This window comes from Anomaloglossus baeobatrachus, chromosome 11, assembly GCF_048569485.1.
Source record: "Anomaloglossus baeobatrachus isolate aAnoBae1 chromosome 11, aAnoBae1.hap1, whole genome shotgun sequence".
Lineage (NCBI taxonomy): Eukaryota > Metazoa > Chordata > Amphibia > Anura > Aromobatidae > Anomaloglossus > Anomaloglossus baeobatrachus.
The window spans coordinates 37,518,190-37,535,178 of NC_134363.1; the positions used below are offsets into that span (position 1 = coordinate 37,518,190).

The 16,989-nt window shown below is 41.9% G+C and overlaps 1 protein-coding gene across 1 annotated transcript in view; it reads left to right on the forward strand.

The window, feature by feature from the left end:
• The window catches only part of LOC142256461 (cell adhesion molecule CEACAM1-like), a 40,264-nt gene that overhangs the window by 4,674 nt on the left and 18,601 nt on the right, over positions 1–16,989 (forward strand). The window contains exon 3 of the mRNA XM_075328154.1: positions 3,437–3,706. Coding sequence (XP_075184269.1) covers positions 3,437–3,706 — 270 coding nt within the window. The remainder of the gene's footprint in view (positions 1–3,436; positions 3,707–16,989) is intronic.

The following is a 16,989-nucleotide window of genomic DNA, read 5'->3' on the forward strand; positions in this document are numbered from 1 at the left end:
TGCAACCAAATATTAAGTTAAGGATGAGGAGGAGGAGGAAGAGAAGGAAGAGGAGGAGGAGGAAGAGGAGGAGGAAGAGGAGGAGGAAGAGGAGGAGGAGGAGAAGGAAGAGGAGGAGGAGAAGGAGGAGGAGGAGAAGGAGGAGGAGGAAGAGGAGAAGGAAGGAGGAGGAGGAGGAAGAGGAGGAGGAAGAGGAGGAGGAAGAGGAGGAGGAGGAGAAGGAAGAGGAGGAGGAGAAGGAGGAGGAGGAGAAGGAGGAGGAGGAAGAGGAGAAGAAAGAGGAGGAGGAGGAAGAGGAGGAGGAAGAGGAGGAGGAGAAGGGCACCCTCATTTCTGTCCAGGCCAATTTCATGAGTTTTATTTTTTTAAACATTCTGTGGAAGCAGAAAAGCAGCAATGTCTGACATTCATTTGTTCTTTTTACAGATTTTTTAATTTATTATTTTTGTCAGATTTAAGTTATTTCTGTGACCATTGTGGATATTTCTTTCATTAAACGAGGGGGACCAACAATTTTGACCACGTGTGTATCTAGGAAAAAGTGCCCAAATTGCACGACAGCCAATCAGACATCAAATTCTATTTTCTAATCTGAAACAAAAAAGGCAGTTAAGAACAACATACCTCCATGCACTCTGGTGGACTCGCTGCTAAAGACTCATAGTAGTGTCTCCTCCCAACTCATTGCCCTACTTGTGAATAACAAATTTTATGTGCCCCAACTTCTAAGGTCTCATACACTTTTCAAAAATTTGAACAGGATTGAGATTGGACCAGTCAACGAAATGTTCCATTGAACCTGGATTATTACACAAGGTCCAACAGAGATCAACATTATGTCCTCTGTAGCTACTACATGAAATTTCCGAATAACAGAATATGTCAACTAGAATTTTTAAATATATAAAAAAAGGTATTCTAGCTTTTACTAAGTCTATTAGTAAAGATGAAGGGATCCATGGAAATTCAAAACTTAGCCCCGGGTAAACCCCATGTAAGTCAATTGATAATCTGTGTTGTAAAATTCCTATAAAATGGTCATAGAAAGGCCTAGGGAGCTGCAAAAGTAATCAAAATGGAAACAAATGTGGATAGGGAAAAACATAAAAAAGCAAAAAGATGTGGGGTTTCACCTCTTTTTGATAACTAGCAAGGGTAAAGCAGACAACTGTGGGCTGCAACCCTCAGCTGTCTGCTTTATCTTAACTGGTCATCAAAAACAGAAGGAATCGCACACCATTTTTTTTTTAAATTATTAAAATAATTTAAAAAAACGGTGTCGGCTCTGCTCTATTAAAAAGAAGCCATAGCCCCCGCCCCCCCCCACGTGTGTGTGATTATTTATAACTCTATATTTGCCAGGTTAGTAATGGGGCTGTCTGCTAGACACGTCTCCATTACTAACCCCTGAGTTTGATGCCAGCTATCACTACACAGCCGACATAAACCCCATAAACCATTGTCCCAATTGCCACTGCACCAGGAAAATCAATAAGAGATGGGTAAAGAGAGAATTGGCCCATCTAATGGAAGCACCACTTCTGGGGTGGCTCTGGGCTGCGATTTGTAGGCTGGGAGGGGCCAAATAACCATGGGCCTTCACAGCCTGAAAATAACAGCACCCAGCTGTCTGCTATACCTTGGGGTCCCTCTTATTTTTGATAACCAGCACAGGTAAAGCAGACAGATGGGGGCTGCAACCCTTGGTTGTGAGCTTTACCTTGGTTGGTTATGAAAAATAGGAGGGACCCGAAGCCATCTATTTTAAATTATTTATTTAATAATTAAAAAAAAATGGCTTAGGATCCCCTCTATTTTTGATAACCAGCCAAGGTAAAGCTGACAACTGAGGGTTGCAGCCCCCAGCTGTCTGCTTTACCTTAGCTGCTTATCAAAAATAGATGGAAGCCTATGTCATTTTTTTCTTCTCTTTATTGTTCACAGCAGCATAGAGGCACCTTCACATGCAATAAAGCTTGTTGATTGTCTTCACTGCAGCTTTTGAACAAACTTTATTAACATATGCACAGTACCCAATTTTCAAACTATTACACAGATTTTTTCGTAGCTCCGTGTTTGAGTCCGAGTCCCAGGCACCCAGTGTTTGGGACGAACACTGAACTTTACAATTTGTGATGCCCCTGGACTATTCAGTTCGTTACAGAGTACTGCACAAACTTCCCTACCCATGCAGTATTCAACCCCCCATGGTTCTGGGTCTCTATCCTACAGTACTGCCTCCATCAGCATTCACAAATCCTAGATACACCTTGCACCACACCTGTCAGGCACACCAGTGGGCTGCTTAATCAGGAATAGGGCCGCCCACCTAGGGGTCAGGCAGGGAGGTGGGAGGTGTCAAGTCAGTTCAGTGGTAGCCCTCGAGCTGTGAGGAGCTCTGATGAAGCTGGGAGTTGGAACTCCCAGGGCAGAAGGAAACTAAGTCGCAGACAGTGGTCTGGACCTAGAGGAGTCGGACCCCCGGTCGCAGGGGATTTAGACTAGGTGCCTGGGATCTGTCAAGGAGGACGGTCAGCAGCTTGGTCCTATCACCGGTCCGGGATTGAAGGCACGATGGGGTACACGGACCCTAGGTCAGGGAGAAGCTACAGGCAACTTGGCAATTAACCTGCGGAGAACGGGGCCTTTATGGACTGTTCCCACCAGCTCAGAGATCGGGTCACTAGCGCAACGAGGGGGATAGGGCTTTCCAGCAAGCAGCCCACTGAAATCCCAAGCGTGAGCTCCTGAGAGCAGGCTCCTCCACTTAGCCACAGTGGGGAGCGGGGCCCGGACAGCTCCAAGCTACCGGGCCACAACGGACAATCTAAAACTTAGTACCAGGAGGCAGGTTACAGACCACCGGTAGTACTGTGGGGGCCGGGATCCGGACGAGCTCCCCTCGAGAGGTAACGGCATTCAGAGACTTGGTTTACCCTGTTGTCAGCGTCTGCTTCATTGCTAAGTAAGTACCCGACTGATCCCTGCATTGCGTCCCCGCATGTCCCACCAGAGCCATGATATCCGAGGTTATTTGTTGATTGTTGTGAGTCCAACCTTTTGGATCCCAAGTATTGACAAGTCAAGGGTTTGGAATTCTGTGAATAGAGCTCCTAACTTTTTCTGGAATGGAGTAGAGATGTGCATCCTCAGCCTCCAATCATCATTGATGGGGCAAGGAGAGAAAAGCCAAGTCTTGGTTTCCCAATACAGTCCCATAGACGAAAAATAATGTACAACTTGAGCATGCTCTACAGTCTTGTTTTCAGAATTACTGGGCATCTCAGTGATTGGACACCCAGCAAACAGTAAGGTGTTCCCCATTATATGGAAAAGGGATAACTTGTTATTGGGAATAACCCTCTAATTTGTACTTTTAATCTAAACCAAAATTTCAAATTGTCACAATAATTCCTGTATGTTCCTCTATTCGCAGAGCCAGTTACGAAACCTGTAATCAAATCGGACACCAGCCAACCCTTCGAAAATCATCCATTTGTCCTCGTCTGTAACATGTCTCATGCTACAATGGTAACATGGACCAGGAATGGTGACAGTATCTCGTTTGGATCAGGAACTACATTTTCTACAGATAACAAGACTCTCAATTTCTCCAGTGTTAGAGAAGATTCAGGAGAATACCAGTGTGAAGCTAGTAACGTTATTAGTAAGGATTTTAGTGACCCCTACACAGTAACTGTGGTCTGTAAGTATCCATCATAGTTGTTCTTTTGAAATCATTAAAAATTATGTTTTCATTTTGGATCCTTCATGATATTCTAACGTGAAAAAGTAGATTTATTTGCTGCAAATTGACTTCAAGTTGAATTTCCTAAAATTCTTAGGTGTGATGCTAGTCACTATTTATGGGTAGTATGGTCAGAAGACAAGTAGTCAAGAAAGCCAGGGTCTGGTAATGGGAGGACGTATATGAGCACAAGGAGTAAGCAAAGATGTAGTTAGGTCACAATCAGAGGGTCAGACATCTAGGAGAGCACGTAATAGGTTCAGGGAGAAAACAGACATGGTCAGGTAGCAGTCCGAGGTCAGAAGGCAGGAGGTCACGACAAGAACAGGGAGCGGGCAGAGAGAAATTAAATAACAGTCCAGAGTCAGAAAACGAAGATCAGAACACTAGCAGAGACACAAGCCAACAGCACAACTGCAGAACCAGAGAATACAACTGTCAAGGTTCTGGGCGAGCATGCTCAGTGAAGAAGTCTGAGCAATTACCAAGAAGGTGGAAAACCTGAGAAATCAGTACCAATATGGAGTCCTGCCGTGTCAATCAATCTGCTAGCTAAGTAAATCAGGAAAGCACAGCAGAGCATCGTCAAAGGCAAAATACTCTGCCCAGAGGAATCGTGATAGTAGGTTCCACCAAAATTGAACAATTTCTAGTTCAATCTGCTCTTATCGCCAAGGAAAAAAGAGCCACCTCCCATTTTACAGATTGTTGAAGATTGCATTAGACATAAGGCTGATTTACATGCAACGACATCTCTAACGCGATGTCGTTGGGGTCACGGAATTCGTGACGCACATCCGGCCTCGTTAGTAGAGTTGAGCGCGGTTCGCGGTTCGTGGTTCTCCAGTTCTAGGCTCGAGTGATTTTTGGGGTTGTTCGAGATCGAACTAGAACTCGAACTTTTTGCAAAAGCTCGATAGTTCTAGATAAGTTCGAGAACAGTTCTAGCAGCAAAAAGCAGGGCTTTTTACAGCTACAGTGTGCAGGAGCCATCGCTGGCAGCCTGCCAGAAGCTGGTAACCAAGATAAACATCGGGTATCCAACCAAAGCGCTTTGGTTAGTAACCCGATGTTTACCCTAGTTACGTGCAGGAAGCCCACACTTCCCCGCTCAGCTCACTCCGCCCCCTCCTGCCCGCGGCATGTACACACGTACACACACACACACACACACACACACACACACACAGACGGTCCCGCTCGGCTTACCTGCGGTCGGCCCGGGGGCAGCAGTCCTTGGCACTGGAAACTGTGGCTGCCGGCCCTTTAAGGCCACTGTGTTCTCCTGCATTGAGCATCATCTGCGGGCGGAGCTACCGCCCGGCGTCCTGCTCGGTCGCACAGATGAAGGAGTCACAGTGCCAGCCAGCGACCCCCAGCACATCGCTTCCCTCCGGCGCTGTGTGGGCCCCATCTGCACCGTGACCTGATCAGTATGTGGGACATCACTCCCTCCCCGCCCCTCCCTGTCCCCCCGTGCGTGTGTGGGCCCCGCAGAGCCGTGTGTGTGACCCCCGGAGCCGCGTGTGTGGGCCCCGCAGAGCCGTGTGTGTGACCCCCGGAGCCGCGTGTGTGGGCCCCGCAGAGCCGTGTGTGTGACCCCCGGAGCCGCGTGTGTGGGCCCCGCAGAGCAAGGTGTGTGTTTGTATGTATGCATGCAGCAGAGCAGTATGCGTGTCTATATGTATGTATATATGCAGCAGAGCAGTATGCGTGTCTGTATGTATGTATATATGCAGCAGAGCAGCAGTATGCGTGTCTATATGTATGTATATATGCAGCAGAGCAGTATGCATGTCTATATGTATATATGCAGCAGAGCAGTATGCGTGTCTATATGTATGTATGCATGCAGAGCAGTATGCGTGTCTGTATGCATGCAGCAGAGCAGTATGCGTGTCTATATGTATGTATATATGCAGCAGAGCAGTATGCGTGTCTGTATGTATGTATATATGCAGCAGAGCAGTATGCGTGTCTATATGTATGTATATATGCAGCAGAGCAGTATGCGTGTCTATATGTATGTATATATGCAGCAGAGCAGTATGCGTGTCTGTATGTATGTATATATGCAGCTGAGCAGTATGCGTGTCTATATGTATGTATATATGCAGCAGAGCAGTATGCGTGTCTGTATGTATGTATATATGCAGCTGAGCAGTATGCGTGTCTGTATGTATGTATGTATATATGCAGCAGAGCAGTATGCGTGTCTGTATGTATGTATATATGCAGCTGAGCAGTATGCGTGTCTGTATGTATGTATGTATATATGCAGCAGAGCAGTATGCGTGTCTGTATGTATGTATATATATATGCAGCAGAGCAGTATGCGTGTCTGTATGTATGTATATATGCAGCTGAGCAGTATGCGTGTCTGTATGTATGTATGTATATATGCAGCAGAGCAGTATGCGTGTCTGTATGTATGTATATATATATGCAGCAGAGCAGTATGCGTGTCTGTATGTATGTATATATGCAGCAGAGCAGTATGCGTTTCTGTATGTATGTATATATATATGCAGCAGAGCAGTATGCGTGTCTGTATGTATGTATATATGCAGCAGAGCAGTATGCGTGTCTGTATGTATGTATATATGCAGCAGAGCAGTATGCGTGTCTGTATGTATGTATGTATATATGCAGCAGAGCAGTATGTGTGTCTGTATGTATGTATGTATATGTATGTATGTATATATGTAGCAAAGTAGTATGCATGTCTGTATGTATGTATATATATATGCAGCAGAGCAATATGCGTGTCTGTATGTATGTATGCATGTATGTATGCAGCAGAGCAGTATACGTGTCTGTATGTATGTATATATGTAGCAGAGTAGTATGCGTGTCTGTATATATATATGCAGCAGAGCAATATGCGTGTCTGTCTGTATGTATGCATGTATGTATGCAGCAGAGCAGTATACGTGTCTGTCTGTATGTATGTATGTATGTATATATGCAGCAGAGCAGTATGCATGTCTGTATGTATGTATGTATGTATGCAGCAGAGCAATATGCGTGTCTGTCTGTATGTATGCATGTATGTATGCAGCAGAGCAGTATACGTGTCTGTCTGTATGTATGTATGTATATATGCAGCAGAGCAGTATGCGTGTCTGTATGTATGCATGTATGTATGCAGCAGAGCAATATGCGTGTCTGTCTGTATGTATGTATGTATATATGCAGCAGAGCAGTATGCGTGTCTGTATGTATGTATGTATATATGAAGCAGAGCAGTATGCGTGTCTGTATGTATGTATGTATATATGCAGCAGAGCAGTATGCGTGTCTATATGTATGTATGTATGCAGCAGAGCAGTATGCGTGTCTGTATGTATGTATGTATATATGCAGCAGAGCAGTATGCGTGTCTGTATGTATGTATGTATATATGCAGCAGAGCAGTATGCGTGTCTGTATGTATGTATATATGCAGCAGAGCAGTATGCGTGTCTGTATGTATGTATATATGCAGCAGAGCAGTATGCGTGTCTATATGTATGTATGTATGCAGCAGAGCAGTATGCGTGTCTGTATGTATGTATGTATATATGCAGCAGAGCAGTATGCGTGTCTGTATGTATGTATGTATATATGCAGCAGAGCAGTATGCGTGTCTGTATGTATGTATATATGCAGCAGAGCAGTATGCGTGTCTGTATGTATGTATGTATATATGTAGCAAAGTAGTATGCATGTCTGTATGTATGTATATATATATGCAGCAGAGCACTATGCGTGTCTGTATGTATGTATGCATGTATGTATGCAGCAGAGCAGTATACGTGTCTGTATGTATGTATATATGTAGCAGAGTAGTATGCGTGTCTGTCTGTATATATATATGCAGCAGAGCAATATGCGTGTCTGTCTGTATGTATGCATGTATGTATGCAGCAGAGCAGTATACGTGTCTGTATGTATGTATGTATATATGCAGCAGAGCAGTATGCGTGTCTGTATGTATGTATGTATATATGCAGCAGAGCAGTATGCGTGTCTGTATGTATGTATGTATATATGCAGCAGAGCAGTATGCGTATATGTATGTATATATGCAGCAGAGCAGTGTGCGTGTCTGTATGTATGTATGTATGCAGCAGAGCAATATGCGTGTCTGTCTGTATGTATGCATGTATGTATGCAGCAGAGCAGTATGCGTGTCTGTATGTATGCATGTATATATGCAGCAGAGCAGTATGCGTGTCTGTATGTATGCATGTATGTATGCAGCAGAGCAGTATATGTGTCTGTATGTATGCATGTATGTATGCAGCAGAGCAGTATGCGTGTCTGTCTGTATGTATGTATGCAGCAGAGCAGTGTGTGTGTGTGTCTGTATGTATGTATGCAGCAGAGCAGTGTGTGTGTGTGTCTGTATGTATGCAGCAGAGCAGTATGTGTGTGTCTGTCTATATGTATGTATGTAGCAGAGCAGTGTGTGTGTGTCTGTCTATATGTATGTATGCATGCAGAGCAGTATGTGTGTGTCTGTATGTATGTATGCAGCATAGCAGTGTGTGTCTCTGTATGTATGCATGTATGATGTGTATCTATGTATGTCAGTGTATATGACTGTATAGATTTGTCTGTTTATATGTATTTTTGTGAGTTTGTCTTTAAATATGTAAATGTACGTGTATGTATCTGTGTATGTGTGTGTGTCTGCGTGTTTATGGGACCCACTGAGACTCTTCCGCCCGGGGCCCACAAAAACCTGGAGCCGGCCCTGCCTGCGGTGATGAAGTCCCGCCATCCCAACCTCAGCGCTGTCACTGTCCTCCATGGTCGCCGCTTGTCACATCACCTTCTCTCGCTTCCGACCCGAGACTGACTAGCGGTGACGTCACGGGCCTCTCGCGATTCTTGGCTGTGAAGGCGGCGGTCATTGAACTCAGTGACAGGGGCTGTTAGTGTGCTGGAGATCAGCGCAGGTAATGTACCTCGCTGACAGCAGCACTTGTCATGCCCTGCAGTGACCTGGGCTGACCCATTGATGTTAGCTCAGGTCACTGCATTGCTCTCCCAGCCAATGGGGAACATCCTGCTCTTCATTGACTGGGACAGTGTGGATCGTCATGGCAACCCCTTGGATTACACCAGACCTGGATTTGTTTTTCATTCTAATAAATTGGTTAAAGAGGGAATGTTTTGGGGAGTGTTTTTTCAAATAAAAATGTGTTTGTCGTCTATTTTTTTTATTACTGACTGGGTTGGTGATGTCGGGTATCTGATAGACGCCTGACCTCACCAACCCCAGGGCTTGATGCCAGGTGACATTACACACCTGGTATTAACCCCATATATTACCCCGTTTGCCACCGCACCAGGGCGCGGGATGAGCTGGGGCGAAGCACCAGGATTGGCGCATCTAATGGATGCGCCACTTCTGGGGCGGCTGCGGCCTGCTATTTTTAGGCTGGGGAGAGTCCAATAACCATGGACCTCCCTAGTCTGAGAATATCAGGCCCCAGCTGTCTGCTTTACCTTGGCTGGTGATCCAATTTTGGGGGACCCCTACGTGTTTTTTTTTTTAATTATTTATTTAATTTAAAATAACAGCGTGGGGTGCCCTCAGTTTTGGATTACCAGCCAAGGTGAGGTTGCCAGCTGTGGTCTGCAGGCTGCAGCCGTCTGCTTTACCCTAGCTGGCTACAAAACTAGGGGGAACCCTACGTCATTTTTTTTTTCATTTTTTTGGCTAAATACAAAGCTAAGCACCCCTTAGTGCCACATGAAAGGCACCAAAGGGTGCTCCACTTTTTCTCCACTTTTTCTCCATTTTTTTCTCCACTTTTTCTCCACTTTTTCTACATTTTTTTTCTCCATTTTTTCTCCACTTTTTCTTCACTTTTTCTCCACTTTTTATCCATTTTTTTCTCCATTTTTTCTCCATTTTTACTCCACTTTTTCTCCACTTTTTATCCATTTTTTTCTCCATTTTTTCTCCATTTTTACTCCACTTTTTCTCCATTTTTTTCTCTACTTTTTCTCCACTTTTTCTCCACTTTTTCTCCACTTTTTCTACATTTTTTTTCTCCACTTTTTCTCCACTTTTTCTCCACTTTTTCTCCACTTTTTATCCATTTTTTTCTCCATTTTTTCTCCATTTTTACTCCACTTTTTCTCCACTTTTTATCCATTTTTTTCTCCATTTTTTCTCCATTTTTACTCCACTTTTTCTCCATTTTTTTCTCTACTTTTTCTCCACTTTTTCTCCATTTTTTCTCCACTTTTTCTCCACTTTTTCTCCATTTTTTTCTCCACTTTTTCTCCACTTTTTCTCCACTTTTTCTCCACTTTTTCTCCACTTTTTCTCCACTTTTTCTCCATTTTTTCTCCACTTTTTCTCCACTTTTTCTCCATTTTTTTCTCCACTATGCAGCAGAGCAGTATGCGTGTCTGTCTGTATGTATGTATGCAGCAGAGCAGTGTGTGTGTGTGTCTGTATGTATGTATGCAGCAGAGCAGTGTGTGTGTGTGTCTGTATGTATGCAGCAGAGCAGTATGTGTGTGTCTGTCTATATGTATGTATGTAGCAGAGCAGTGTGTGTGTGTCTGTCTATATGTATGTATGCATGCAGAGCAGTATGTGTGTGTCTGTATGTATGTATGCAGCATAGCAGTGTGTGTCTCTGTATGTATGCATGTATGATGTGTATCTATGTATGTCAGTGTATATGACTGTATAGATTTGTCTGTTTATATGTATTTTTGTGAGTTTGTCTTTAAATATGTAAATGTACGTGTATGTATCTGTGTATGTGTGTGTGTCTGCGTGTTTATGGGACCCACTGAGACTCTTCCGCCCGGGGCCCACAAAAACCTGGAGCCGGCCCTGCCTGCGGTGATGAAGTCCCGCCATCCCAACCTCAGCGCTGTCACTGTCCTCCATGGTCGCCGCTTGTCACATCACCTTCTCTCGCTTCCGACCCGAGACTGACTAGCGGTGACGTCACGGGCCTCTCGCGATTCTTGGCTGTGAAGGCGGCGGTCATTGAACTCAGTGACAGGGGCTGTTAGTGTGCTGGAGATCAGCGCAGGTAATGTACCTCGCTGACAGCAGCACTTGTCATGCCCTGCAGTGACCTGGGCTGACCCATTGATGTTAGCTCAGGTCACTGCATTGCTCTCCCAGCCAATGGGGAACATCCTGCTCTTCATTGACTGGGACAGTGTGGATCGTCATGGCAACCCCTTGGATTACACCAGACCTGGATTTGTTTTTCATTCTAATAAATTGGTTAAAGAGGGAATGTTTTGGGGAGTGTTTTTTCAAATAAAAATGTGTTTGTCGTCTATTTTTTTTATTACTGACTGGGTTGGTGATGTCGGGTATCTGATAGACGCCTGACCTCACCAACCCCAGGGCTTGATGCCAGGTGACATTACACACCTGGTATTAACCCCATATATTACCCCGTTTGCCACCGCACCAGGGCGCGGGATGAGCTGGGGCGAAGCACCAGGATTGGCGCATCTAATGGATGCGCCACTTCTGGGGCGGCTGCGGCCTGCTATTTTTAGGCTGGGGAGAGTCCAATAACCATGGACCTCCCTAGTCTGAGAATATCAGGCCCCAGCTGTCTGCTTTACCTTGGCTGGTGATCCAATTTTGGGGGACCCCTACGTGTTTTTTTTTTTTAATTATTTATTTAATTTAAAATAACAGCGTGGGGTGCCCTCAGTTTTGGATTACCAGCCAAGGTGAGGTTGCCAGCTGTGGTCTGCAGGCTGCAGCCGTCTGCTTTACCCTAGCTGGCTACAAAACTAGGGGGAACCCTACGTCATTTTTTTTTTCATTTTTTTGGCTAAATACAAAGCTAAGCACCCCTTAGTGCCACATGAAAGGCACCAAAGGGTGCTCCACTTTTTCTCCACTTTTTCTCCATTTTTTTCTCCACTTTTTCTCCACTTTTTCTACATTTTTTTTCTCCATTTTTTCTCCACTTTTTCTTCACTTTTTCTCCACTTTTTATCCATTTTTTCTCCACTTTTTCTCCACTTTTTCTCCACTTTTTCTCCATTTTTTTCTCCACTTTTTCTCCACTTTTTCTCCACTTTTTCTCCACTTTTTATCCATTTTTTTCTCCATTTTTTCTCCATTTTTACTCCACTTTTTCTCCACTTTTTATCCATTTTTTTCTCCATTTTTTCTCCATTTTTACTCCACTTTTTCTCCATTTTTTTCTCTACTTTTTCTCCACTTTTTCTCCATTTTTTCTCCACTTTTTCTCCACTTTTTCTCCATTTTTTTCTCCACTTTTTCTCCACTTTTTCTCCACTTTTTCTCCACTTTTTCTCCACTTTTTCTCCACTTTTTCTCCATTTTTTCTCCACTTTTTCTCCACTTTTTCTCCATTTTTTTCTCCACTTTTTCTCCACTTTTTCTCCACTTTTTCTCCACTTTTTCTCCACTTTTTCTCCACTTTTTCTCCATTTTTTTCTCCACTTTTTCTCCACTTATTCCCCACTTATTCCCCACTTTTTCTCCACTTTTTATCTATTTTTTCTCCACTTTTTCTCCACTTTTTCTCCACTTTTTATCCATTTTTTTCTCCATTTTTTCTCCACTTTTTCTCCATTTTTACTCCACTTTTTCTCCACTTTTTCTCCATTTTTTTCTCTACTTTTTCTCCACTTTTTCTACACTTTTTCTCCATTTTTTCTCCACTTTTTCTCCACTTTTTCTCCATTTTTTTCTCCACTTTTTCTACATTTTTTTCTCCATTTTTTCTCCACTTTTTCTCCATTTTTACTCCATTTTTTCTCCACTTTTTCTCCACTTTTTCTCCACTTTTTCTCCACTTTTTCTCCATTTTTTCTCCACTTTTTCTCCACTTTTTCCCCATTTTTTTCTCCACTTTTTCTCCACTTTTTCTACATTTTTTTCTCCACTTTTTCTCCACTTTTTCTCCATTTTTACTCCACTTTTTCTCCACTTTTTCTCCATTTTTTTCTCCACTTTTTCTCCACTTTTTCTCCACTTTTTCTCCACTTTTTCTCCATTTTTTTCTTCACTTTTTCTCCACTTTTTCTCCACTTTTTCTCCATTTATTTCTCCACTTTTTCTCCACTTTTTCTCCACTTTTTCTCCATTTTTTTCTCCACTTTTTCTCCACTTTTTCTCCACTTTTTCTCCACTTTTTCTCCATTTTTTTCTCCACTTATTCTCCACTTTTTCTCCATTTTTTTCTCCACTTTTTCTCCACTTTTTCTCCACTTTTTCTCCATTTTTTTCTCCACTTTTTCTCCACTTTTTCTACATTTTTTTTCTCCATTTTTTCTCCACTTTTTCTTCACTTTTTCTCCACTTTTTATCCATTTTTTCTCCACTTTTTCTCCACTTTTTCTCCACTTTTTCTCCATTTTTTTCTCCACTTTTTCTCCACTTTTTCTCCACTTTTTCTCCACTTTTTATCCATTTTTTTCTCCATTTTTTCTCCATTTTTACTCCACTTTTTCTCCACTTTTTATCCATTTTTTTCTCCATTTTTTCTCCATTTTTACTCCACTTTTTCTCCATTTTTTTCTCTACTTTTTCTCCACTTTTTCTCCATTTTTTCTCCACTTTTTCTCCACTTTTTCTCCATTTTTTTCTCCACTTTTTCTCCACTTTTTCTCCACTTTTTCTCCACTTTTTCTCCACTTTTTCTCCACTTTTTCTCCATTTTTTCTCCACTTTTTCTCCACTTTTTCTCCATTTTTTTCTCCACTTTTTCTCCACTTTTTCTCCACTTTTTCTCCACTTTTTCTCCACTTTTTCTCCACTTTTTCTCCATTTTTTTCTCCACTTTTTCTCCACTTATTCCCCACTTATTCCCCACTTTTTCTCCACTTTTTATCTATTTTTTCTCCACTTTTTCTCCACTTTTTCTCCACTTTTTATCCATTTTTTTCTCCATTTTTTCTCCACTTTTTCTCCATTTTTACTCCACTTTTTCTCCACTTTTTCTCCATTTTTTTCTCTACTTTTTCTCCACTTTTTCTACACTTTTTCTCCATTTTTTCTCCACTTTTTCTCCACTTTTTCTCCATTTTTTTCTCCACTTTTTCTACATTTTTTTCTCCATTTTTTCTCCACTTTTTCTCCATTTTTACTCCATTTTTTCTCCACTTTTTCTCCACTTTTTCTCCACTTTTTCTCCACTTTTTCTCCATTTTTTCTCCACTTTTTCTCCACTTTTTCCCCATTTTTTTCTCCACTTTTTCTCCACTTTTTCTACATTTTTTTCTCCACTTTTTCTCCACTTTTTCTCCATTTTTACTCCACTTTTTCTCCACTTTTTCTCCATTTTTTTCTCCACTTTTTCTCCACTTTTTCTCCACTTTTTCTCCACTTTTTCTCCATTTTTTTCTTCACTTTTTCTCCACTTTTTCTCCACTTTTTCTCCATTTATTTCTCCACTTTTTCTCCACTTTTTCTCCACTTTTTCTCCATTTTTTTCTCCACTTTTTCTCCACTTTTTCTCCACTTTTTCTCCACTTTTTCTCCATTTTTTTCTCCACTTATTCTCCACTTTTTCTCCATTTTTTTCTCCACTTTTTCTCCACTTTTTCTCCACTTTTTCTCCATTTTTTTCTCCACTTTTTCTCCACTTTTTCTCCACTTTTTCTCCATTTTTTTCTCCACTTATTCTCCACTTTTTATCCATTTTTTTCTCCACTTATTCTCCACTTTTTCTCCATTTTTTTCTCCACTTTTTCTCCACTTTTTCTCCACTTTTTCTCCATTTTTTTCTCCACTTTTTCTCCACTTTTTCTCCATTTTTTTCTCCACTTATTCTCCACTTTTTCTCCATTTTTTTCTCCACTTATTCTCCACTTATTCTCCAGTTTTTCTCCAGTTTTTCTCCAGTTTTTCTCCACTTTTTCTCCACTTTTTCTCCACTTTTTCTCCACTTTTTCTCCACTTTTTCTCCACTTTTTCTCCACTTATTCTCCACTTATTCTCCACTTTTTCTCCACTTTTTCTCCACTTATTTTCCACTTATTCTCCAGTTTTTCTCCACTTTTTCTCCACTTTTTCTCCACTTTTTCTCCACTTTTTCTCCACTTTTTCTCCACTTTTTCTCCACTTATTCTCCACTTTTTCTCCACTTTTTCTCCACTTATTTTCCACTTTTTCTCCACTTTTTCTCCACTTTTTCTCCACTTTTTCTCCACTTATTCTCCACGTTTTCTCCACTTTTTCTCCACTTTTTCTCCATTTTTTCTCCACTTTTTTCTCCACTTTTTCTCCACTTTTTCTCCACTTTTTCTCCATTTTTTCTCCACTTTTTTCTCCACTTTTTCTCCACTTTTTCTCCATTTTTCTCCACTTTTTCCCCATTTTTTTCTCCACTTTTTCTCCACTTTTTCTACATTTTTTTCTCCACTTTTCCTCCACTTTTTCTCCATTTTTACTCCACTTTTTCTCCACTTTTTCTCCATTTTTTTCTCCACTTTTTCTCCACTTTTTCTCCACTTTTTCTCCATTTTTTTCTCCACTTTTTCTCCACTTTTTCTCCACTTTTTCTCCATTTTTTTCTCCACTTATTCTCCACTTATTCTCCACTTTTTCTCCACTTTTTCTCCATTTTTTTCTCCACTTTTTCTCCACTTTTTCTCCATTTTTTTCTCCACTTTTTCTCCACTTTTTCTCCGTTCTTTTTCTATGGTCGGTCTATCCATTAGCTCTGCCATGCATACTGTAGCTCTACACCTACTGCACATGTTACTTTATGATTGACATCTCTTTCGTACCAGAGCTGTCTAAGTCTACTCTGACCCCATATTTGTCATTACTATATTGTCCTTGTACTGTATTATGACATTTGTATCATGTGTTTCATTTCTTGCTGTGTTGCAATTTTTTTGCTGCATCCCAATTGTACCTCTACATTGTTTGAGTTTATGTGATTGTTCTCTCACTCTTATGTGATACTGATTATTGTCATTTTTCATGATTACATGCAGATAAGTCCAATCTGACGAAGGCTCAGGCTGAAACGTCATTTGTAACTTGTTTTGGACAAAAACATATATGCTTATGAAAAAAAAAATTTTCTTAATACGGACCAATAAAGAGTGATTTTGCATTACTATCCGTTGTGACTTACTGACTTAGTCTGGGAGATTTAGAGTGCCGAGATTACTCACTAATTTTATCTATTATTACCTCTGAGCACCTATATACCAGTGAGCAGAGCTTCCTCTACAGTAGTTCTCCTGATTAGGCATGCCCTTACCTCATGAGCAGGGCATTGCAGCTTTTGTAGCAACCATTACGACATGGACTCTGCTGCTGTGGACCCGGGGAGAGTGAGTGCAGATTCATTGCACCCACACTCCTCACATGAAGGGTCCGCACTCCTAGAAAATGGGGGATACGTTCCCTGAGTGTCTCCCCCCCATATTCTAGACGGTCCAGAGTCGTCGTGGGACCCCTTTATTTTTTTTCTTACAATAAATTGGTGAAAGAGGAAATGTTTTGGGGACTGTTTTTTCAAATAAATTTCTTTTGTCGATTTTTTTTTTGTTAGTACTGACAGTTTATGATGTTGGGTATCTAATAGATGCCATGACATCACAAACTGCTGGGCTTGATCTCAGGTGACTTTACAGCTAGTATCAACCCGATTTATTACCCCGTTTGCCACTGCACCAGGGCACGGGATGAGCTGGGGTGAAGCGCCAGGATTGGCGCATCTAGTGGATGCGCCACGTCTGGGGTGCCTGCGGCCTGCTATTTTTAGGCTGTGAAGGCCCAATAACTATGGACCTTCCCACCCTGAGAATACCAGACCACAGCTGTCCGCTTTACCTTGGCTGGTGATCCAATTTGGGGGGGACCCTACTTTTATTGTGTAATTATTAATATTTATAAAATAATGATAAAAAAGAGCCTGAGGGGACCTCCACATTGGATCCCCAACCACGGTAAAGCTGCCAGCTGTGGTTTTCAGGCTACAGCCGTCTGCTTTACCCTAGCTGGCTATCAAAAATGGGGGGACCCAACGTCATTTTTTTTTTTAACCATTTTTTAAATAGAAAAAATTAATGGGCTTCCCTGTATTTTGATTGCCAACCAAGGTAACGGCAGGCAGATGGGGGTGGCAACCCATAGCTGTCTGCTTTATCTGCGCTGAGAATCAAAAATACCGCGGAGCGCTACGTCATTTTTTTAAAGATTTATTTTTACAGCACTGTGATGTCTAGCAATCAAAATACAGGGAAGCCCATTTTAT